Source organism: Eretmochelys imbricata, chromosome 2 (genome assembly GCF_965152235.1).
Source record: "Eretmochelys imbricata isolate rEreImb1 chromosome 2, rEreImb1.hap1, whole genome shotgun sequence".
In the NCBI taxonomy this organism is placed as follows: Eukaryota; Metazoa; Chordata; order Testudines; family Cheloniidae; genus Eretmochelys; species Eretmochelys imbricata.
The window spans coordinates 148,457,450-148,483,373 of NC_135573.1; the positions used below are offsets into that span (position 1 = coordinate 148,457,450).

The window sequence follows — 25,924 nt, forward strand, 5'->3', positions numbered from 1 at the left end:
ATTGATTCCCGACTGACCGGTAGCAGTCAGGCATTGCAAGCTTCCATATGGCTATTGCCACTCGCTTCTCAACTGTCAGGGCAGGTCTCATCTTGGTATTCCTGCGCTTCAGGGTGGGGGACAGCTACTCACAAGTTCCATGAAAGTGGCCTTACGCATGCGAAAGTTTCGCAGATACTGGGAATCATCCCATAACTGCAACATTATGCGGTCCCACCAGTCTGTACTTGTTTGCCAGGCCCAAAATCTGTGTTCCACTGTATCAACATGCCGCCATGCTATCCCAACTGCCACATCCCGTGCTTTCAGGAACGTCTGTGTCCATGTCCTCCTCTGAATCTTCCTCATGCCGGCGGCTCCTAGCTAGGTTCTGCACATACTGCAGGATAATGCGCAAGGTGTTTGCAATGCTCACAAAAGCAGTGCACAGCTGTGCTATGGCGTCTGCACGGATAATCCAGGAAAAAAGGCGCAAAATGATTTTTTGCCATTGCTTTCAACGAGAGAGGGAGGAGGGGAGACTCGCCACATGTACCCAAAAGCACCTGTGACAATGTTTTTGCCCCCTCAGGCATTGGGAGCTTAACCCAGAATTCCAATGGGCAGCGGGGACTGCGGGATAGCTACCTACAGTGCACCACTCCTTGAGTCGATACTAGTCACGGTAATGAGGATGCACTCCACTGACCTGGTGAGGGGGAGGGATAGCTCAGTGAGGGGGAGGGATAGCTCAGTGGTTGGAGCATTGGCCTGCTAAACCCAGGATTGTGAGTTCAATCCTTGAGGGGGCCATTTAGGGATCTGGGGCAAAAACTGGGGATAGGTCCTCCTTTGAGCAGGGGGTTGGACTAGATGACCTCCTGAGGTCCCTTCTAACCCTGATATTCTATGATTCTATGACCTAATGCGCTTAGTGGGGACATGCATGATCAACTGTATAAAATCAGTTGCTAAAGATCGACTTCTATAAAATCAACCTAATTTCGTTGTGCAGAAATGCCCTTAATATCTTTGTTCAGGAAAGGCTCATGACACCAAAGGAAGGAAGTGCCCAAACCAAATTCCATGAAAAGGACAAGGGCTCTGACATTTTCCTCCCTCTATGCAGCTGGAAAAGAAATGAAAAGCAAAGACAAGGTAGTCACAATAAAGGCTGATCTTCTGATACTAAGTGCATAGTTACTGCCTATAAGGACATTGTGTCCTGAGCTAATGCTAGTTCCATTTACTCTTGCTGAGGTAAACAGGTGTCTGAAGTTAGAAATAAGCCTGTTATGATAGACGTTATGATAGACATGTTAACCAGAGATCCTTCTCCTTGTGAGATAACACTTGATAGTACATCCTCTCTGGTGATGGATAGCCAAGCACATGTAATGGCACTAGGAAAACCTCTTCAATGTACAATCATTGGAAACCTTGCAAACGTTTTTGTGGAGTGAGTTCATCATTCTGGACAGCATTTCAGCAGGACTATACCTTTGACAAGTATACACAGGATAAATGATTAGGGGTCTAGAACACATGACTTATGAGGAGAGGCTGAAGGAGCTGGGATTGTTTAGCCTGCAGAAGAGAAGAATGAGGGGGGATTTGATAGCTGCTTTCAACTACCTGAAAGGGGGTTCCAAAGAGGATGGCTCTAGACTGTTCTCAATGGTAGCAGATGACAGAACGAGGAGTAATGGCCTCAAGTTGCAGTGGGGGAGGTTTAGATTGGATATTAGGAAAAACTTTTTCACTAAGAGGGTGGTGAAACACTGGAATGCGTTGCCTAGGCAGGTGGTGGAATCTCCTTCCTTGGAAGTTTTTAAGGTCAGGCTTGACAAAGCCCTGGCTGGGATGATTTAACTGGGAATTGGTCCTGCTTCGAGCAGGGGGTTGGACTAGAGGACCTTCAGGGGTCCCTTCCAACCCTGATATTCTATGATTCTATTAACGGAATGATGCAACAGAAGTGCTCCAAAGCTTCTAGGACAATTTGGAAAATGATTGAAGACAGATTTGTTCCACTCAACTGCTCACCAGACCACTTGACTCATCCCAAAAATAAAGCTGATCTGCCTTCTTTCATCTCTGAAAAACTCCTAACCAATGCTCCACATACCAAAACAATTTTCATACCCGGAGGGTTCAAAGAAGACCGTACAGTTAAATCATCAAACCCACCTGTGGACACAAGTGAGTTGCAAAGCTGACCATGAAGAGGCAGACACCAGGACTGTACTGCACTGTATGCATATAGATGCTGATTGTGTCATCGTGTCAGCACAAGACACTGAGGTTCTTCTGTTAGTGGCACACTGACAAAATGCCTTGCAGCAAATTGTATTTGGGTTTTTTTTATGCACATTCTTGTGCATACTATCTGAATGAAGCTTCTGCCTGTATATCGTGAAGCAGACATAGGAACAATACTCTCCTTCCATGTCCTGACAGGCTGTGATACAGTTTCCCATATTGCTTGGCACAGCAAGAAAATGGCTTTGACAATATTCATGGAGAAACAGGGACTTTAAGGAAGTTGGTTGATTCTGTAGATCATCCTTCCCATTTCAGCAGAAGAGTTGTAACACATACAATTTGCCTGATGAGGAAGAACTGTGACAAAGCATGGGTGATATTCTTCTCCAAGTATCTATCACCAGATGCTCTGTCCCAACTAGAGATGCACCATGCTATTACACCCAAAGAGCTCACTTTCAAGTCATGATCTGGAGGCAAGCAAATGCAGCTATCCCACTGGAGAATATGGGTTGGACCAAACACAATGGAGGACGGATACCCAAGCTTATGTCAATGTAGTCAATACCTGACAGCTGTACAGAAATTACCACTGTGGATGCATCAAAGAATGTATATCACAATGCTGTAGCTGCAGAAATGCCACACTGGCATAGATTGCAGCCTGTAGCTGCAAGGAGCACGTTGGCATATGTAGAAACTGTTAAATTATGCTTGTCTAAACAATGTGCGGAATATATAACAACTGTATGTAGTGGAATAAAAACCATAGAAATATACTAATTTTTCAAATTGTATTTAAATTATCATCTCCAATTTAGAAAGTGAAATGTTCAAACTTCATCCTGGTAAACATTTTTTTTTCAGTTTCAGCACATTAAAATTATGAAAGATAACTTGTTTATCTACTTTTCTCCAAAAATGCCTTCTACATCCTATTTTACAGTAATGTGCCCAGCCTAGAAACAGACATAATGATAAAAGGTTGAGGAGCCAGAGAGCAGAAACCTCACATACTAGTCTAAAGGTATGAGATGGAAATGGAGCTACATTTCTTTGTATCTCACAATATTCAGCTCTGCATAGAGCATACACTGCTTTCCAGAGGATTCTGGCCATCGGTGTCAGAAGTTCAAGTCCTCCTAAGAGTAGGGATCTACACTGAATACTTAAATTGAAATTCTTCACAGTTAACCACTTGCTTTTGGTGTTACCAATTATGTAAAATTAAATTACTCAGAGCCAGAGATATTTGGGGACCACCCTTCCTAAGACAGTCATATGTAACTTCTTACTGCCCTGCAGAGTTGTGATGTAACTCTAGAAATTTGTTTGCAATAAAACTACTGCTAAAAATCACATACTACAAAGCCTTAAGAATCCAAAAACAAATTTCAGACTAAATTATTTCTAGGTCACAGTACTGACAAAATACAAATAATTAAACCTTTCAACGTGTTCATTAGTTTCAAAGTAATGTACTAGATTATTAAAAAAAAATCTCTCAGAATCAACTCTGCAATCCAAAAAATATATGGGACCCAGTTTTGGTGGATCATAAACAACATAACTCCAATATGAAGCATATCCAAAGTCAGAATATAGATAGGAACACAGGAATTTCCATGCTGAATCAGACCAGTAGTTCCATTTACTCCAGTATCCTATGCGACAATGAGCATTACCAACTGCTTCAGAAGAAGCAGCTCTACAGGGCAAGTTTCCTCCTAAAACCCAAAGGTTAGAAGTAGGTTTATACCCTGCAATTTGACGATTTACATCCCATTCAAGGCTCTTATTTATTTTTTAAATACTTACTGTTATTCATATAAATGTCTAATCCTTTTTTGAATCCTGTTAAGCTCTTGGTCCCTTTAATGACCACAGTATGTTGTATTTCTTTTTACCAGTTTTGAATTTGCTACCTTTCAATTTCACTGAACATTCCTTAATCTTTCATTACCATAAAAGGTGACTACATTACTGATCAAACTCCTTTTTTATTATGCTCCACCTGTTCATCTCCTCTCTAAAATGAACAGTTCCAATCTTTTCTCTCTTTTCCATGTTTCTAATCAGTCTTATTGTCCATGTTCAGACACTCTCCAAATCTGTTCTTGTGAAGATGGGGGTGACAAGAACTGAATGCACTATTCCAAATAAGAATGTACCATTGATTTACATGATGATATAATGCTTTCCATATTTTTCCATCTAATTTCTTATACAGTCTAGCGTGACTGAGCACAAGTGTTCGTGGACCTGTCTATAACAACACTCACGGATTAAATCCTGGCTCTGGGGAAGTCAATGGGAATTTAGCCTTTTACTTCGAAAGGGGCAAGATTTCGCTCCAAGTCTTTTCCTTAGGTTAATACAGTTAATTTAGAACCCAGTGAAGTTTATAGAGGAAATAATTTGAATTACTCAGTGTGCATTACTTTGTACCTGTCAAATTTGAATTTTATCTTCACTCTATGTATCCCTACAGATTCAACTTCATGATCACATCTCCTTGGAACTTCGATCACTACGTAATCTTTTAAACAGAAGTACTTTCTTCTGCACAATCTAGCCTTCCTTTGTGGAATTTAGGCAGATATAATATCCCACCGATTTTTGTCATTCCACCACATTTCAGTAATCACTCTTATAGCAAGATCCTCTTCTACTTTCAGATGAACTATTTTTTGCTTTTAGGCTTCATTCACTTATATTCAGAAATTTGTAGTTTTTGTTTTTAACCATGTGTCTACTTCTACAAAACTCTTTAGTATTCTGACTTAATTTAACAGAATTTGGCTCTGTGACCTTGACGTTTCCGGTTCTGCTGTAGTTCTAGCCTATCCTTCACTTGATATAGAGATACATCTGTATCACTGACTTCTCTAACAGATGTCTTCATCAGACTTGATTGCTCAACATTTGTCAGTTCTGCTCCAATTTCCAGTTTAACCAAGTCCCCAGAACTTTATTATTCATATGTGTCAATAGTCTGGTTCCTCTTGATTAAGGTGGAATTCATCTCATCTATCTAGGCTCTCTCTACCCCAAAGTGTACCCCATCCAGTGTCTAATTTAAACCCACTCTCTTTTTATAGGTCTTTATATCCATACACTGAGATGCTGAGCTCTGTCTAGCTGACCCCGTGCATGAAACTAGTAGCTTTTCTCTGAAATGCTTCCAACCAGTGACCTTCCTAACAATCTGAATTCAGCTTCCACAACCTCTCTCCTATACCTCCTTATGTCATCAATATGTACCACAACCACAGGCTTCTTCCCACACTGACTAGAAGTTTGTTTAGCTGTTTGCAAGATAGCTGAGGAACTGGTATCTCTGAGCCATCTATGTTTCTAGTGACCAAACTCCAAACCACCCCAGTCTGCCTCTCTCTCAGATCTGTAGCACCATTGCCTAGAGCCACGTGCTTGGTGCAGGAGGGACAATCAGCCTCCCCTATCTCAGTCAGAAGAAATATGTCCCTCCATTCCACCTAGGTCTCTTCCTTTCACGAGACCAGCTTCCTCAAGGGGAAAAATCAAAGGAAAGAAATTCTGGGTGGACTTGTTCTACAGTGTCCCTACATACCAGAACTTTAAATAGTTGTCTCTCTCCCTGCTCTTACAGTCCACACTCTGCCCTCAGGATGTTGTGTTCTGAAAAACTTGAATTCATGACTTACCTCTGGATTCTGTGGAATATTTGGTTTTGCTTCCTACAGTCATTTACCTTTTGAAACAACCATGTCATATTTTTCAGTTAACTCATTTAATAATCAAAACAACCCTGTAAAATTTTACTTCCTCACTTGTTCTAACAACTTTGTTGCTTTGCTTACGGTCCACCCCCGATCTGCCAAATTTAATATGCAGTCATGACATTTCTAGGACTTTATTTTTAATCTTACTTGGAAAATAAAATTTTGACTAACTGAACTTACTTCCCCATACAGGAATATCTTTGCTTTCTGCCTTCATCACAATGGAAGCCATAGTCATGGTCACAGGAATGGCATCGAAGTATGAGGAATGTGGAGCCAGAGTTAATATTGCTGCTTCTGCTGGTAAAGCCTGTCTGCCCTTTACATTTATCCAATGGAATCCTCCAGCAAACCACATTGTTCTCATGATTGCTTTCAGCAAAAAGTCCACTACTCTGTAAACAATTTAGATAATGATTACATTACTTCAGTAATGTAAAAGTGTTACAAACATTGTTTTTAAATCAATGTGTTGTGTATATTCAAGAAATTAAAGCTTTAAACAGTTAAAACACAAATTTTCAATATCACATCAAGATATACAAAGCAAATATACTTAAAACAATACATTATATCTGTTTTTACTGTTCATTTGCTATTCCATTTGTATCAAGCCTTTTCTTACTTAGCTTACATGAAAATTTTGATAATCAATGGAAATGTTTTTATTGATTTGTATGTATATGGTGAAATTGATGTTTACTGACATTTATCAATAAAAATCTAATCCTTCCAAACCTAAGTATTCTGTTTTATTGAACCAGAAACATTTATTAAAGTTATTTTGTTCTCATTTTCTGGACATGTGTAAGCCATTTTCAAACCAACAGCATCTAGTTCAGTTATATTTTATTTAATTCCTGAGTATTTTAGGCATCTTTCTTACACAGAAATCCCCAATTTTGAAGCAATGAACACTAACTGATTTTGACCACTAAGAAAACCATCACTGGGTACAGACCTTTAAGATTATTAAGAATATTTTCTATAAAATGTCATCTTGACTTTAGCAGAGACCTTAATTTAAAAATTACATAACTGTTGGTGGTTTCTTAACCTTTCCAGAAAACCTTCTTTGCAGTAAGGAGAAATAGATATTTATGGAAATAATGCAAGTTAAAGAATATTAAAATGACACTGCAAAAATTGTGCTTCACAAAACCAAGTTAAATCCCCCTCTCTCTCTGCAATCTAAGGGCCAACTGATAATGCAGATATGTATTCAGTCAATTCACATATTTTTAACTTCTCATTTTTTTAACTTCTCAAAAAAGATAGATTTTACACTTGCCACAGATTTGCCTTTCCCATATTAAAAAGAAAACTGTCTAGTACTGTCAGGTTATTCCAGGACTTCTCTCCTTGAAGCTGCTAAGTTATATAATGGTTATCTATTTATTGTACCGCAGTGTATGCTTTACCAAATCAACGAATGCATTGACTCACTTTCGCCACCAGGAGAGAGGCCTTTCCAGTTCTCTCTCAGCAGATCCCATTGAAGCAATGAATGCAAAAGGCCAGGCCAGTAACATCATAAAAGCAGCAAAAAAGAGTCGGATGGGGAACAAAGTCAAGGTCATGAAGGCAATCTGCAAAACCCAAACAATTTTGTTATTTTAATATGTAATCTAGATTGATGGGAAAAAAGTTTACTATTTTAAGAAACACTTAAAAAGAACAACCAACAGGTGTCAGTTGTTTTTGCTGATCCAGACTAACACAGCTACCACTCTGAAACTTAAAAAGAATGTTAGTTAAAAAAAAAAAATTTCCATGCGTAAGGGTGAATTCTTAACTATTTTTTTCCTTAAATAAATTTTGAGACAAAAAGGGTCAATCATTTGAAAAATAAAAAAATATACTTTTGTTATTATATGAAAAATATATATTACACACAAAGTTACACTAAAAGTACATTGTGATGGGATCCCCAGGGTGCAGCCTGGGACTGTGGCACAACTGTGCCACCTTAACTCTCCAGCCAGGGCTCTCTCTCACAATGCTTTGCTAGTGACAAGCAGCGAACCCCTCCAGGCACTGTTATCTCTCAGCACAACAGCATGTGGAGCCCCACACCCAGCTAGATTGCATGAACCACTCATGAAATGACACAGAGAAAAGCACCAGAGAAATCCCCCAAGCTCCCAGCCTTGTACCTCAGATTATACCGTCTTGCGCTGTTCAAGTCCCTTTCTTGAGTAATGCAAGTTTATTAATTGGTTCACCACTTCATCAATGGAAAGTAGATATATACCAGCATTTGTAAACCTGAGCAGATTTACCAAGCACTTCAGGCAAACTCACTGGTAAAGATAAACAGTAAAACAAGTTTACTGATTACAAAAGACAGTTTTTACGTGATTACAAGTGATACGCAAAAAGTCAGAGTGGCTACCAAAAGAAAAGAAAAGAAAATATAAGCATGCAGTCTGAACCTTAACCCTTATCACACTAGAAAGTATTTAGATCAAGCAATGTTCTCACCCCACTGGATCTTACAGTCCTTAATATACAGGTTTGTCTCTTAAACCTGGACCAGTCTCCTCTGTTGGAGTCTTCAGTCTTCTGAGCATCCTTGTTGCTTGCAGCGTAGGTAGGCAGAAGAGAAAAGGCAAAGCATGGGGCCATTGTGTTCTGTTTTATACCCTTAGTCCATGTGCTTGGAGAAGAGAAGTCCAGGGATATGTGGTGTGCATTGCAAGGTTGAGCAATTCCCCTGGTGTGGCGTTGGGCAAGTGAGTCACTGCATTGTAGCTCCCTTGTTGGACAATGGCTTTTGACAGTTGTTCAACACCAGCCCGGGCATTGGTTATCCCCCTGGTTACTGTCTTTGGGAAGCTAGTATCTGGGCTCTTCCCAAACCCACAACACATTTTAGTGACCATCATACAACACAATTCTCATAACTTCATATGCATAAACGACATATATTAGATGGAACAGTGGGTTTCAGCAGATCATAACCTTTCCCCTGATACCTCACATAGCATCACAGACTTTAAGGTCAGAAGAGACCATTATGATCATCTAGTCTGACCTCCTGCACAACACAGGCCACAGAATCTCACCCACCCACTCCTGTAACAAACTCCTAACCTATGTCTAAGCTACTGAAGTCCTCAAATCATGGTTTATAGACTTCAAGATGCAGAGAATCCGCCAGCAAGCAACTCGTGCCTCACGCTGCAGAGGAAAGTGAAAAACCCCCAGGGCTTCTGACAATCTGCCCTGGAGGAAAATTCCTTCCCAACCCCAAATATGGCGATCAGCTAAACCGTGAGCATGTGGACAAGACTCACTAGCCAGACACGCAGGAAAGAATTCTCTGTAGGAACTCAGATCCCACCCCATCTAACATCCCATCACAGGCCATTGGGCATATCTACTGCTAATAGTCAAAGATCAATTAATTGCCAAAATTAGGCTATCCCATCATATCATCCCTTCCATAAACTTATCACGCTTAGTCTTGAAGCCAGATATGTCTTTTCCCCCCACTGCTTCCCTTGGAAGGCTGTTCCAGAACTTCACCCCTCTGAGGGTTATAAACCTTTGTCTAATTTCAAGTCTAAACTTCCTGATGGCCAGTTTATATCCATTTGTTCTTGTTTCCACATTGGTACTCAGTTTAAATAATTCTTTTCCTTCCTATTAAACCCTGGATTTGTGCTGGAAATGGCCCAGCTTGATTATCATACACGTTGTAAGGAGCGTGATCACTTTAGATAAGCTATTACCAGCAGGAGAATGGGGTGGGGGGGAGAGAAAACCTTTTGTACTGGTAAACACCCCATTTTTTCATGGTTTGTATGTATAAGAACATCTTCTGTATTTTCCACAGTATGTATCCGATGAAGTGAGCTGTAGCTCACGAAAGCTTATGCTCAAATAAATTGGTTACTCTCTAAGGTGCCACAAGTACTCCTTTTCTTTTTGCAAATACAGACTAACATGGCTGTTACTCTGAAACCTTTCCCTCCATGGTATTTATGCCTCTGATATATTTATAGAGAGCAATCATATCTCCTTTCAGCCTTCTTTTGGTTAGACTAAACAAGCCAAGCTCCTTGAGTCTCCTTTCATAAAGACAGGTTTTCCATTCCTCGGATCATCCTAGTAGCCCTTGTCTGTACCTGTTCCCGTTTGAATTCATCTTTCTTAAACATGGGAGACCAGAACTGCACACAATATTACAGATGATGTCTCACCAGTGCCTTGTATAATGGTATGAACAGCTCCTTATCTCTATGGGAAATACCTCGCCTGATGCATCCCAAGAGCGCATTAGCTTTTTTCATGGCCATATCACATTGGTGGCTCACAGTCATCCTGTGATCAACCAATACTCCACTTGGGAGTAACAGAGGAGGAGAAAGACCTTGATCTGTCCCCAGTTTATAACAAAAATTAGAACAACACTTCCTTAGCTCCGGTCCCCTAATGCCCCTACTCTATTTGCGCTACACTGATGACATCTTCATCATCTGGACCCTTGAGGAATTCCACCATGATTTCAACAATTTCCATCCCACCATCAACCTCAGCCTGGAGATCCACTTCCTGGACACTACAGTGCTCATAAGCGATGGTCACATAAACACCACCCTATACCGGAAACCTACTGACCGCTATGCCTACCTACGCGCCTCCAGCTTTCATCCAGACCACATCACACGATCCATTGTCTACAGCCAATCTCCATGATACAACCGCATTTGCTCCAACCCCTCAGACAGAGACAAACACCTACAAGATCTCTATCAGGCGTTCTTACAACTACAATATCCACCTGCTGAAATGAAGGAACAGATTGACAGAGCCAGAAGAGTACCCAGAAGTCACCTACTACACGATAGGCCCAACAAAGAAAGTAACAGAACACCACTAACCATCACCTACAGCCCCCAACTAAAACCTCTCCAACGCATCATCAAGGATCTACAACCTATCCTGAAGGACGACCCATCATTCTCACGGCTCTAGGGAGACAGGCCAGTCCTTGCTTACAGACAGCCCCCCAACCTGAAGCAAATACTCACCAGCAACCACACAACAGAACCACTAACCCAGGAATCTATCCTTGTAACAAAGCCCATTGCCAACTGTGTCCACATATCTATTCAGGGGACACCATCATAGGACCTAACCACATCAGCCACACCATCAGGGGCTCGTTCACCTGCACATCTACAATGTGATATATGCCATCATGTGCCAGCAATGCCCCTCTGCCATGTACATTGGTCAAACTGGACAGTCCCTACGTAAAAGAATAAATGGACACAAATCAGATGTCAAGAATTATAACATTCAAAAACCAGTTGGAGAACACTTCAATCTCTTTGGTCACTCGATTACAGACCTAAAAGTTGCAATTCTTCAACAAAAAAAACTTCAAAAACAGACTCCAATGAGAGACTGCTGAATTGGAATTAATTTGCAAACTGGACACAACTAACTTAGGCTTGAATAGCAACTGGGAGTGGATGGGTCATTACACAAAGTAAAACTATTTCCCCATGTTTATTCCCCACCTCCACCCCACACTGTTCCTCAGACGTTCTTGTCAACTGCTGGAAATGGCCTACGTTGATCATCATTACAAAAGGTTCCCTCCCCCCCCACTCTCCTGCTGGTAACAGCTCACCTTCAGTGATCACTCTCTTGTTACAGTGTGTATGATAACACCCATTTTTTCATGTTCTGTGTGTATATAAATCTCCCCACTGTATTTTCCACTGAATACATCCGATGAAGTGAGCTGTAGCTCACGAAAGCTTATGCTCAAATAAATCTGTTAGTCTCTACGGTGCCACAAGTACTCCTTTTCTTTTTGCGAATACAGACTAACATGGCTGCTACTCTGAAACCTGGGTTTATAGAAAAACATTGTTAAAACTGTGTATGTCAATTTAGTTAAACTGGTATGAGCCCTCTTATGGTATGGTATGGTCACTCTTAAATGATCTTAAGAGTATCTACACAGGAGGATTATATTAATTTAACTAAACTGACTCAGAAGAAAAAAAAAAGGTGCAATTTCTTCCATTTAGTTTGGAAAAACGAAATTATCTTACTGGAAGGCATTTGAATCTACCTCCAAAGACTCTCTCCTGCTTTGAAGGTACTCAGAATGGCTGAGACAGTCACTGATGAGGTCAGAAATGCACTGCAGGCATTCATATGCCAAGTTTACTGTTTAAAGACAAACACTACACTTTCTGCAAAGCTGCTGGTGGGTGTTTTCCAAGAAAACCACAAATGGAGAAAAACTGCCACAGTGAATAAGTATACCTGCTAACAAGAGGGCAAATTATCAAGCAGTGGAATATCATCCAAAACTACCCTTGACTATCAGGCATGGATTGGTCTTGGATCACACCAGTTATGTATGAAATACCATGTGTCCCAAATCAATCATGCAGATAATCAAATGCTCATTTGCAAGACCAGATTCTCACCGCCCTGCAAATGTTTGGCCAGCAATCTGCCTTGTACAGAGATGTACGAGTGTAGCATGGACAAGGAGCAGTGGTGTCCTAAACGGAGATGATGATGATGGCAACAACTGATGAATAAATATTTTCAGTCCTACATGTCAAAGCTACCTTCCCTAGGATTACCAAAGATTTTTTTATTTTATTTAAGCAACATATTGCTTAAATAAAAATCAGTAAGTTGATTTTTAAATATTTTCTTGAATATATATCTACATAATTGTTCTAGATTTGTCAAGTTTGGTACCATTATGTTCCTAGAAGAAAGGGCTTTTAAATTATACCAAACAACCTATTTCCGATTAGAAGATTTCCAGCAACTGGAGGACTTGGAGCTCGGAGCCAGGAGTTTGGTGGCAGCAAGTACACTGAACACTGCAGAAGGTAATGCCACTGAAATTATGATTCTGTAGATTTTTACTCAAATGACAAATCCCTCACCTTTCTATCACTAACTTGTCCACGGAATTACACATGCCTGTTTCCTTGTACTAGCTACTCCTCTTAGCTGCTCTACATACTGTGACAGGTCTGTAGTCGTTTGCTATGTATTGTTCAGAAAACTGCCTTAAAAACAGCAGACAAGCAGTAAGAGAGAAATGTATTCGGACAAAATTACAAAGGTGCCTGTTTTCTCCACAAGGCACTCAAAGGGGTCTGCAATGCTTAGAGCACTGTGGCGTGGATTTAAAAGTTCCGACACTCTTGGTAACATATGAAGGAGTCAGTAATAGGAGTCACTTGATAGAATTTGCAGTTTTCAGTTTGTTTTTTTAAAGCATCAAATTATATAAAAAATACATTAAAAGTGTGTTACAGTTGTGAAGTCAAGTACGCAAAATATCCTTGTCCGTATGCCTTCTAATACGGTCTTTAAATGATTACACACTATTCTTCCTCACAGTACCCCTGCCTCATTCAGTGCACAAGATGGATGGATGGCGCTCTGCAGAAGTATAGAGAAAGAAGCTATTGTCTGCCAAATGTTTGCCTCATTTGTTGTGAAAACTGGAAAGTGAAAACTAGGATGGGTGGGCCTAGGCCTGCCAAAAACTAAAGGCCACTCCCTCAAATGAGGTGGGAGAAGGAGGGAACCACAAAGCCCAGGCCACAGCTGAGTTTAAGGGACAAAAACTAAGAAACTAGTGACAGGAATCGAAGTCAAAGGGCCAAAACAAGGGATCCAGAGTGGAATTCTAAGCAGAGAACCCTGGACAGTGCCCACTGCTCCTAAAAGGTGTTCAAGCAGCCAGTGGACGCTGCCAAGAGAAACTCTGCCCAAGACACAAAGGACAATGGATCGAAAATAGGGCCCAAAGTTGCAGAACCCTCCCAACCCCTCCATGAAGTTTCCTTCTCCTGGTCTTGTTGACGGTCATATTGGCCATTGCCAAGAAGTTGAGAACAAGGAGGTCTCATGACTTTATGGAGTCATGGATGGTGTGTACACATACAAGAAGGTGAGGGGAAGAAAATTCAGCTAGAACCTCAGCAGAGGGTTCTGGAGAAGCCAGAAGAGGGGTTGCAGCTTAACGTACTCTACATAAGTGTGTGCCAGTGTAATGTCCAATGACTGTAACTCACTCATTTTCCCCTTTCCTTGTTCTATTTCCCTTAATGCAAAATAAATAAAAGGAGCAGGTCCTCAAGGAATCCATTTGGAGGAGAGGAAGTTGATCAGGAACAGTCAACATGGATTCACCAAGGGAAAGTCATGCCTGATCAACCTGATTGCCTTCTATGATAACTGGCTCTGTGGATATGGGGAAAGCAGTGGATGTGATATCTTGACTTTAGCAAAGCTTTTGATACCGTCTCCCACAGTACTCTTGACAGTAAGTTAAAAAAGTATGGATTAGATGAATGGACTATAAAGTGGATAGAAAGCTGGCTAGATTGTCAGGCTCAACGGGTAGTGATCAATGGCTCGAAGTCTAGTTGCCTGGATGATGGAGTTAATTGCACCCTCAACAAGTTTGCAGATGACACTAAGCGGGGGAGGTAGATATGCTGGAGCATAGGGATACGGTCCAGAGTGACCTAAAGAAATTGGAGGGTTAGGCCAAAAGAAATCTGATGAGGTTCAACTAAGACAAGTGCAGAGTCCTGCACTTAGGAAGAATCCCATGCACCACTGCAGGCTGGGGACCGAGTGGCTAAGCAGCAGTTCTGCAGAAAAGGACCTGGGGATTACAGTGGACGAGAAGCTGGATCTGAGTCGGCAGTGTGCCCCTGTTGCCAAGAAGGTATACTGGGCTGTATTAGTAGGCGCATTGCCAGCAGATTGAATCATAGAATATCAGGGTTGGAAGGGACCTCAGGAGGTCATCTAGTCCAACCCCCTGCTCAAAGCAGGACCAATCCCCAATTAAATCATCCCAGCCAGGGCTTTCTCAAGCCTGAACTTAAAAACTTCTAAGGAAGGAGATTCCACCACTTCCCTAGGTAACGCGTTCCAGTATTTCACCACCCTCCTAGTGAAAAAGTTTTTCCTAATATCCAACCTAAATCTCCCCCACTGCAACTTGAGATCATTACTCCTTGTTCTGTCATCTGCTACCACTGAGAACAGTCTAGATCCATCCTCTTTGGAATCCTCCTTCAGGTAGTTGAAAGCAGCTATCAAATCCCCCCTCATTCTTCTCTTCCGTAGACTAAACATCCCCAGTTCTCTCAGCCTCTCCTCATAACTCATGTTTTCCAGTCCCCTAATCATTTTTGTTGAGGGAAGTGATTATTCCCCTTTATTCCACACCTGGAGTACTGCATCCAGTTTTGGTCCCCCCAGTACAGAAGGGACGTGGACAAATTGGAGAGAGTCCAGTGGAGGGCAACAAAAATTATTACAGGGCTGGGGCACGTCTTACAAGGAGAGGCTGAGGGAACTGGGGTTATCTAGTCTGCAGAAGAGAAGAGTGAGGCGGGATTTGATAGTAACCTTCAACTACCTGAAGACGGGTTTCAAAGAGGATGGAGCTAGATTTTTCTCAGTGGTGGCAGATGATAGAACAAGAAGCAATGGTCTCAAGTTGCAGTGGGGGAGATCTAGGTTGGATATTAGGAAACATTATTTCACTAGGAGGTTGGTGATGCACAGGAATGGGTTACTAGGTGTTGGAATCTCCATGGTGTTGATAGACTTGGTGTTGGAATCTCCATCTAGGTGTTGGAATCTCCATCCTTAGAGGTTTTTAAGGCCCAGCTTGACAAAACCTTGGCTGGGATGATTTAGTTGGTGTTGGTCCTGCTTTGAGCAGGGGATTGGACTAGATGACCTCCTGAGGTCTCTTCCAACCCTAATATTCTATGAAATAAACTGTAAGCTTGTACTTTGCTTCCTTACTTTAGGATCCATTAGGGTCTGTTACTACAAGTGTTTCATGTGCAAACCTCTGTTCACTGACATTGTGGTGCAAGCCCTGTAACAACTGTGCCACTATAACATTTTGGGGATCACCCAGAACAGGGGGTTCTGTTACCACCTGCCTTCTAATATTGGATGTCTTAATGCTAAGCTGCTGTGGTTCACCACTCTGACACCAGTAGCCAGCCTACAAGCATAATGGTTCCACCATGGCTTCCACCACCATAGTTACTTCTTTCAGGGTGACCTCAACAATCCCTTCTGATCTCGAGTCTCCCCCCCAAACCTGTCTCTGCATTCTTAACTACCAGATACTCAGACTTTTTCCCTTTGGTTCATCCTCAAAGATGTGAAACCTGCTTTCAACTATCAGTTCACTTTGGCATGCACACACAATCCACACAGTTTGCACAACAGAGACCAGCTTGAGTTAAAAGTAAACAAAAAGTTTATTTAACAGAAAAATCACAGAATCAAAGATGAAATGGTAAGGAAAAGCAAACACATACAAGTTATACAGAAAATCAAGGTGCAATCTCAGGCTTTACATAATACCCAAGTTCCTGTTTCTAATACAAGTTACCTATTGTCTCTGAACAGTTTCCCAGTGTGCCCTCTGACCTAGAGAGGATCAGTGGTGCAATCCTAATATTTGACATGCAGGTATTCCATCCCTGCCAGTGTGGCCAAGCACATACGGATCCTGCGAGGTCACACTGTGAGGAGGATGCCGTTTTTCCTCTATAAGATGGCACCCTCCATACAGCTCCATGGAGGATGCCATTCTGTTTTTGTACCAAATCATGCCACATGGAGGGTACTACCTCATTGTGCAGCAAAAGTGCCAGTGAAGCCATTCCCCGACAGCACAGGAGAGGATCCAGTATTTCATGGACAGCACCTAGCTTAAATGTTGGCGCTCAGTTTCTGGATAGCCTTCACATCAAGTGCCCTCTCTTTTAATAGAGTTTGCAGGGTTCTCTTTTTTTTTTTTTTCTCTCCTCCTTTTCCTCGCACACACATTCCATGGTAATTCATGGTTACACAGAGCTGGGCAAGTTTCCCAGGCTGAGGGGTTCTTTTCAGTTTCAAGTTGTTCCAATGTTTTCCAATTAACTTTAATGGCTTAGCATTTTCTCTTTCTGGCTGCACAATGCTAGGTGCTTGGAGCCAGTTTTGTGTAAACACTTAGTCTGGGAGGTGCCCTCCCTGCCTGACTGCCTCACTACACTGCTGTGAGGTGATACTGTAGTTTCACTATAGTTACAGTTTTTGCCACACATATACATGCATGCACTCATAACTACAACACGTACACATCTCGTAATGACCATCAAGTTTACGGCATTACAAGCTTTCACAAATAAACTTAACTCAACTCAACATATTTTAATACACAACAATTTTGTCTACAACCAACTGGCTCAATTGCTTATTTTTTAGCAGCTGAGACCCCCCATTTTCTCCCTGGGGTGTATGGACCCTGATTGTCAAAACCAGGGCCTCCTTCTCGCTGCAAAACGGGCAACTGTCAGAAGACTTCATGAACCATGTCAGCCATGCACCCGAGCTCATGACTCCATAGAGCGCTTAGGACTACAGGTGGCAGCAGGTCCCATCACTTGGTTGGGAGTACAAACGCATAGAGATGTTCGTGGGGTGTGGTTCAGTGAAAGACCAGCTGGATGTCATTTCAGCTTGCTCAAGTGGTGCATCAAAGGCATTCAGCGGAATGAAAGAGGGGCTCATAGGGCAACACCCAATGACGAGCTCTGGAGCATCAAAAGTGAGGGATGGGTGGGGAATGCCTTCTTGCAGGACCTACTCAAGATAAGCAAAAGAGGCAGGGGACCAGGCTACTCTCACCTCCTGGAACATGACAGGGTACAGAAGGGATGGGTAACCCAATGCACTGGCCAAGTGCCAAAAGGTTCACCCAGTCCCTCCGACCATAGTCCTTGTCTCCGATTCGGGTGATGCCAGCTAGAGCCATCTTTCAGTGCACCAAGGGGGACTCCACCACCCACACGCCAAAGTGTGTGTTTTGTAACAGGAGGTCTGTGAGGAGGTCTTCCCTGTCAGTGGCCACTACAGACCTGTTCACTGAAAATAGTTTCCAGGTCCTGAGAAAAGACTAGCAACTCTGAGGTCTCGAGAGAGACCTCTCAGGGGGAGATTAAAGAGCTGGGAGTGACACTGGAGCCCTCAGAGGTGGTGGAGGAAGGCATTCCATGCACCATAAAAGAATCTCTGAAGGGCCTCAAAGCAGAAAGTGTGGACCTGGCTGTAGATCCAGATCATGGCCTACGCATCCTTTCCTGGAGGGAGGCTCAAGAACCTCCAATGGTTCCCCAGACAGAACTCCAGGATCATACTCTGGAGCTGGCTAGGGTCCCTGGGGGAAGGCTGTCAATTTTGAACTAGTAGCAGCGCATGGACAGGACCGGCTGGTTAATAACCAGCACCCTCCAACAAAGGGAAAGGTACTGGAGTAGCCCTGTCCATTTCCGCAGACAGTCAGACAATTTTCCACAGTAGGAAGGGATTAGTGGCAGAAAAGTGACCACCAAGAGAGCGGCAGAGTAAATGAAGGAAGGGCTCAATGGTACTGGCATACAGTTGGTCGCAGAGCAGGCAGTCTGAACGCACTTCTTGACTGAAGATGTCAGGCTCGGTCAGGGTCCATCCGACCTTTATCAAACACTCCTCAGAAGTATACATCACCTGGAGGAATCTGAACACCAGGAGAATGTCCATGAGATACCCTGATCCACCATGTCAAACGCCATCTTCTGATCAAAGGAGAAGTGGGCAAGTGACAGACCATCCCTACACACCACATGAAGGTGGTCCTAGACTAGATATAGATTACTGAAGACTATCTGGCCCAGAAAAGCATAGGTCTGGTTGGAGTGGACCAGGTCTGCCCACAAGGACTTCAGCCTTAGTGACACAGCCTTCCATGTGATCTTGCAATCTGTGCTTAGTAGCAATATCAAATGCCAATTCCTCAGGTCATCAAGGTCCCCCTTCTTTGGCAGCAGTGTGAACACGACAGGTCCAAGACAACATATCCCAGCACATGTGGCAGAACTCCACCCTCAGCCTACCAACACCCAGAGATTTATTGGTGGGCATCAGACAAAGGGTTTCCAAAAGAGAGAGAAAGCTCCAACCAGTCCCTGTCACCTACACTGACCATACGGATTTTACCCCAGAGGACTCTGTAAGCATCAACATCGGTCAGATGTGGGGAGAAGTTAGCACAGAAAGTGTTCAACCTTTCTCACACATCACTACTGTGCCAACCCCTGCCATGAAATGTGGTTTTTGGCACTGCTCTTACTCTCCAGTGTATAGAAAAAGTGGGAATCAGAATCCATCTCCTGAAGGAGCTGGATGCAAAACTGAACAAAAGTACCTTTGGCCCATGGTCATTTAGAGCCCAGAGCCCACCCTGCTTCTCCCGACACACTCTGCAGACAGATGGATCCCCAGGGCAAGCAGCCAGGTGCCTCTCCAGCTCCAAAACCTCCCATTCCAAATGCTCTATCACAAAACCACTCCTCCAACTGGCTCCCTGGGTGTAGTTGTGGTGGAAGAGCCAGGCACCTACCTTCCCCACATCCCACCACCTCTGTATCTAGGGAAAGATGTGCCTCTGCCCCCACAAGGCCAGCCAGAATTCCCAGAATGATGCCATGAAAGCCATGGCTTCCAGCAGGCTGTTGCTGAAATGCCAGTTGGCTGGCCTTGGCTGCTCAGGAGTCAAAGAGACTGTCACAACCACCAGGTGGCGGTCCAAGAAGAGGGCCTTGCTGATGCTGGAGAAGTGGCCCTACAAGATGTTAAAACAGGAGACGTAGATGTGGCCTTGCTGCAAATGTCATGATAGAGACTCCTCCACCCAGCCAAACTGGTAGAGATGTCTGGACCAGGAAGTAATGGTCAATTATCTTCATGAGAATATCCACAGTGGTCTGGCACTTCTATCTCCCAACACGGTCCAGCATGTTCAGGGTGGAGTTAAATTCCCCACCTAGGACCAGACACTTGCAATGATCCAAGATGCTGAGGAAGGTGGATGCCTGCTAATAGAATCACACCCACTTCAGGTCCAGTACCAGAGTAAATGACGTTGATCCCTCCCACCCAGATCCAGAGATGCAGCATTCAGAGTAACAGCCGTGTTAGTCTGTATTCGCAAAAAGAAAAGGAGTACTTGTGGCACCTTAGAGACTAACCAATTTATTTGAGCATGAGCTGTAGCTCACGAAAGCTCATGCTCAAATAAATTGGTTAGTCTCTAAGGTGCCACAAGTACTCCTTTTCTTTTAGAGATGCAGCAGGTGACCTAGCACATCAGCAGCCCCCAGCACCTCAGGCCATCGGTCTAGGGAGAACAAAGTTGTCCAGGACACCTGAAAATTCAATGAGTGTACAGCCTGTCCCCCCATCTCCAGCCACCATCTGGCTTCAGTAGCTCGATTGGCAACAGTCTTCTGCGGAATGATCACAGGATCACAGAATACCCCCACACCAAAAGGTCTAGAGTAATTGGCTTCTGCAAAGACTCAGGGTATACCATCCAATGGCTATTCTTTGGTAAGGACATGGGCAGGAACAAACAGATCTGCATTTTATCAAACAGCAGCATGGAACCTCTTTCACCATCAGACTCCTTGACTCCAACCTCACAGCAGGAATGACCTTTATCTAGGGATAACCCTCAGGAAAATACATTACAAAGGGTGACTGAACCAAAAAAGCAACAGGCAAAACTCCCCAAGGTATCTCTGTCTGTCCATGTCTCTCCTTTTCACCTAGGATGACAAAATAAACAGCTGTTGGACTTTGGGAGAAGACCCTCCCCTGAGAGTTTCATCAGCAGTGTTACTGGGAAAACGTGGTAAAAGACTTGAACCAAGTCTAGCTTGTTAAGTTAGTACTAGGAAGTGTTTTATCTTTACTTCTCTTGTAGCCATTTCTGAATTTAATGTCTTATACTTGTACTAACTCAAAACTTTCTTGTAGTTAAATAAACTTGTTTTATTCTTTAATTAAAATTAATCCAGTGTTGTGAGTTGTCTGTGAACGTCATTTAAAAGTAGCAGACTGTTGTACATTGATTCCTTAGAGATGCAAAGGACTAAGGTTCCAGGAGAGGGTTGGACAGTGCAGAATACATGTTTTGGGGGGAAATCTGGGAATGGGTTGGGGTCATTCCACAACTGATAACCAAGACTGGTAGAAGCCAGAGTGTGACTGATGTGTGGCTGGCAGGATGCAGCTATACACAGACACTCAGGGTGTTATCTGCAAGGTTGGGAGCTACAGCAGCAAAGAATTGTGAGGTGCCCCAGTTTGCAGAGAAAGGGTGACACAGCCCCTCCTTGGTCTGGATTGCACCCTGGAATGCCATAAAGGGGAAGGGTCAGGAATGAGCTTGGGGTCCACAGCAGCCATACTGCTGAGGGCAGCACCATCAATCACAGGAATTAGAGGGACAGAGTCGGGGGCTCTTCCACAACACCAGGCGTGGGCATCACACTGGACCCAATGCCTGCAGCCTTGGTAGTAGGTGCTATGGTTACTGGGTTAGGACCCCTGAGCTCTGGCAGCACCCCCAGAGCTGGTGGAAAGGACAGAAGGATGGGGGGGAGCCTCAGCTGACAGCAGAGCAGCAGTAGTAGTAACCACTGCTGCAGAAGGAGCCTTCTGGGCAGGCTCTTCCCTTTTATTCTGTCATGGTCCTTGCTGACTGAGAGGGCTCCATTGGTGGTCCCAGTTTTGACAGTGGAGTCCCTGTCTGTGCTTTCCGCAGCCTTCCTGGTGGAGATGACGACACTGGAAAAGGTGTTGGTGGTAGACCTGGGGGGTAGATGGCGCAGAGAGCCAAAGTGGAGTGATGACAGTGGCCAGAGATTGCCCCGCAGCACCTCCCTTCCCTCCACAAACACAGCTGCTGGAGCAGAAGCCTCACGCAGGGCTGTTTCCAGGTCCTCCATCAAGTTCGGGTGAGGGGAAAGAGCCACCAGAGGCGGGGAGGGGAAGAGGCTAACCACTCCTCCCCACTAGCCTGCATATGCGTAAGGAAGGCATAAATGCAAAGTTAATCAAACAAATGATAGGAAATAGGGAATACAGCAAACATTATGTGGGGAAAGATGATAGACTCCGGTTGCACTCGGAGTGAGAGAGCATATATAAGCAGAAAAGCACAGTGGATGGGGAATGGAGAAACAAGCACAGGCATGCACAAATACACAGGAAAACTGGGCTAGGAAAGGCAATGAGCAACAAACAGCAGGAGAGAGGCGATCACAAGAGGCACCACACAAGATTTGCAGGAGCAGCGAACCAAAGGGTGGATGGGGGGGGACCCATGCGAGATAGACAGATGGGAGCACTGAACCACAAAGAGGCAGGGGACCCATGGAAGCAGCAAACTGCAAAGGGGGGGAGGGGGAACCCACATGAGACAGACAGGCAGAAGCAGAGAGCTGCAAAGGGGACAGATCTCCCTGAGACAGACAGGTGGGAGCAGCAAGTCACAAGGTTGGGAAGGGGGACCCATGCAAAATGGATGAGAACAGCGAAACACAAAGGGGGGAGCGGAGGCTGGTAGTCAGGCAGAAGGAGGCTCACCAGCCCAGTGTAGGCTAACAGAAGAAAGGGGTGGAAAGTTCAAGGAGGAGCACATGTACCCACATGCATTTTGCAAGGAAGCAGGAAGTTATGCTGCTACAGCTCCAGGCAGCTGGAGGCATGCAGTCGGTCAGCAGAAACAGTTGGGGAGTGGATGGGGTGGAGAGAGAGCTCCACACTACTTCCTCTCCCTCCCAGCAACAGCTAAGCAGAAGCCATGCAACACCACCACCACCAGTCTCCTCCTCTAGCACCAGCAGGAACAGGGCATCCCACCCACGAGCCATAAGAAGGTAGAGAATAAGGCCAGAGGTTTAAGAAAGAAAAAGTTGGTTAAAACATCTGCATCCACCCTAAATTGAAATCTGGCCTTGTCAGTGCCTCACAGTTCTATGTCATTCTGAGAAAGTCACTTAAGCCAAAAGCTTTTCCACAGGGGACATCATCTGATGATTGTTTAACTTGGGACATCTTGGGGCCTAATTCGCAGAAGGGCTGAGCACTCATATCTATCACTGAGGTACCTGTGAGCTGTATTTTGAACATATAAAATGCTATTAAAAAACCCCCTAAATACTATGAAAAAAATCAAGCCCAAGGCATGTCAGCTTGCGCACCCAAAAGTAAATACTTTATGATCTTAGCAAAGACTCCCATCTTTAAATTCGGAAAAACACCTAGAGCTCCTTGAAAGTTTTTTGTCAAAACGCTTTTCTGACCAAAAAATGCCCTTTTTCAAAACCAAAATTTTCTTTGAGACAAATTTCAGTTTTGCCAACCTATTTCAATTTTCCGCTGGGAAAATAGAAATGATGGCTCCCTGCCTGAATTGCTGTTGTCAATTTCTCTTTCTTCCAGTGAAATGGAGGCAAGATTTCCAGGAGGGCTAGCTCTGGGAGAGAGAGAGGGGCAGAACACCAGGGCACTCTGCCTTACCTTGCCTCCCTACCTCCTCTCCAGCTTTGGGACAGAAAAAGAAACCAGGTGGCCTGCCTCTCTTTCCCCAGGCCTAAGGAGGAGGTGAGGAGTCAAAGTACTTAAGTGCTCTGCCTCTTCAGCAGCTCAGTGGAAGGCTCTTGTCAATTTAACGAGGGAAATTGGCAACAGCCTGGGGGGAGAGGCAGCCAGAAAATTCTGGTTCCGCTCTCCCTAATCAAAATTTTGCTTTAAATCCCTTTCTGTGTAACCAGTTCACATTTTCAGCATTATTCAAATGCATTTTTTTTAAAAAAATGCAAGATTTTTCACAGAAAGGGATTCCCTTTTTCAGCTCAGCTTTAAAAACGACAGCTTACCTGACAGGCATATTGTGAAAATTAGTTAACTAATGTTTGTGAAAACTCAGATGTTAGTGACGAATGCTTTAGGAAGAAAAGGCCATAAGGAAATTAATTTAGTGTAGAGTTTGAACAGCAGATCATTAATAAAGCCTGAAGCCACACACTGAATGACAAGGATAAAAAGTAATATTGAATAGCTATTCATTCAGAGAGCACCATCCATCTTATGACCTGAATGAGGCAGGGGTCCAGTGGAAAAAGACAGTAAGCAGTCATGTTATTAAAAGATGTATGCTCACAAGGCCACTGAATTAAAGTTGCATAGGCTATCTTAGTTCTGGCATTTACTTATTCTGAATTCTTGACTTTCCATTTGAAAAACATACTTGCACCCAGGAGGATAAAGGAGGGATATATAATTTCTTAGGAAATTAAGAATATCTCCTTTCAAAATTCTGCTAGGAGCAACCAAACAAATTCATTACTTCCAATGATGATATTTTGTTACCATGTAGTTACAACAACAAAATCACTATTTTCATGATCTATTCACTTTCATGTCATAATGACCCACCTGCTGCATGGATAGCTCACAGCTTTTCAGTGAAACAAACACCATATCCTTAAATTAAAAAAAAAAGGCTTACCCAAGAAAGAACTTGCAAACATTCAAAGTGTTGCCATACTCTACCGCTTATGAAAGGCAATTCTCCCACCTATCCTTCTCAAATCACACAATCCCTCCCAATCTAGAAAAAGGTCATTTTTAATTTGGAAACATTTGTTTCTTGTCATTGTTTTCTTCTCTCAAGATGTTTTTTGCATGCAAAAGAATACATACAGTATCCATGCACTCAGGGAAATTTATGAGCAATGTGGTAGGCAATAACATAGCCCCTCACGAATATGAAAACCAAACGATGATAAAACGTATTTATTTCACTGCGTTAAAACTTGCACCTCCAAGGCACGGCTGATAAACGTATACAAAAATTTTTACTTGCACACAACTCCTGTGAATATAAACTTGCACACACACACGACTTTTTGCCTAAGAAAAAATTTGGTGAATTATGTTTGCTTTCAAATTTCCCCCTTAGTCCTTTTATCGTGCAGTTCACGTAAACGAGATGTTTCTAGCAAGTCTTTCCTCCGGGGGCTCGCACTGGGGCCAGCGCAGTGCAGAGGATTTGCCGAGCAGCAGGGGCTTTGGTGAGCCAGGCGGGGTCCCGCGGGGAAGGCGGCAACGCTTTGGGCGGGCAGCATGTCAGCGGCTCAGCCGGGCCATGCGCCCTGTGACCCGGCGGGGCCCCGCAGGGCAGCAGCGGGGATCCCCGCCCCAGCGCGGCCAGACAGGCACAGGCACGCCGGCGGGCGGGAGAAGCGGGCACCCACCTTGGCTTTCTGCAGAGCGCTGGGACGCAGCTTGTGCACGAAGGGGCTCCGCGGCGGCGGCGGGGGCGGGCCGCGCTCTCTGCCGCCCGCCGCGCAGCATCCCCGGCCGCGGCTGCTCAGCCTCATCGCAGGGTAGGGCGCGCACGACGACCGGGCTGGTCCTGGCGGGGGCGCGGCAAAGCGGGGAGCGCGGCGGACGATGCTACGCAGCCCAGAACCCGGCGGCGGCGGCAGCAGGAGGATGCGCGACCCGGATCGGACCAACGCCGCCGCTCGCCTGCCCCGCCCTCCCGGGGACCCGCGCATGCGCCTGGACGGCAAGGAGGCTGCAGCGGAGCTCCTCTCTATGCGTGTGGGAGGCAGCTCGGGACACCCGCCGGGAATCGAGAGGAGGGACCCCCCCCGCATCAGTCCCCCCGCAACTCTCGGACCCTGCCCCACACCCCCAGCAGCCGCCCCCCGCAACACCCGGACCCAACTCGCATCATCCCCCGACCCAGCCCCGCAGCACCCGGACTCAGCCCGCATCAGCCGCCCCCACACCTCGGAGCACCCGGACTCAGCCCGCATCAGCCCCCCCTCCCGCGACTCTCGGACCTATCACGCCCCGCCACATCACCTCCGCCCCGCAACTCCCCGACCCAGCCTGCACCAGCCTTCCCGCAACTCCTGGACCCACCCACACCCTACATCAGCCTCTCCCCCAACTCCTCCAGAATCGCCCCCCAAATC

At 44.4% G+C, this 25,924-nt stretch overlaps 1 protein-coding gene across 1 annotated transcript in view; it reads right to left on the reverse strand.

Annotated features, from left to right (window-relative positions):
* LPCAT1 (lysophosphatidylcholine acyltransferase 1) overlaps positions 1–25,720 on the reverse strand; it is a 168,268-nt gene extending 142,548 nt beyond the window's left edge. Inside the window, exons 1-3 of the mRNA XM_077809180.1 lie at positions 25,193–25,720; positions 7,455–7,597; positions 6,189–6,403 (exon numbers count right to left, since the gene is read on the reverse strand). Of these exons, the coding sequence (XP_077665306.1) occupies positions 6,189–6,403; positions 7,455–7,597; positions 25,193–25,720 (886 nt within the window). The remainder of the gene's footprint in view (positions 1–6,188; positions 6,404–7,454; positions 7,598–25,192) is intronic.
* Positions 25,721–25,924: the final 204 nt, after the last annotated feature.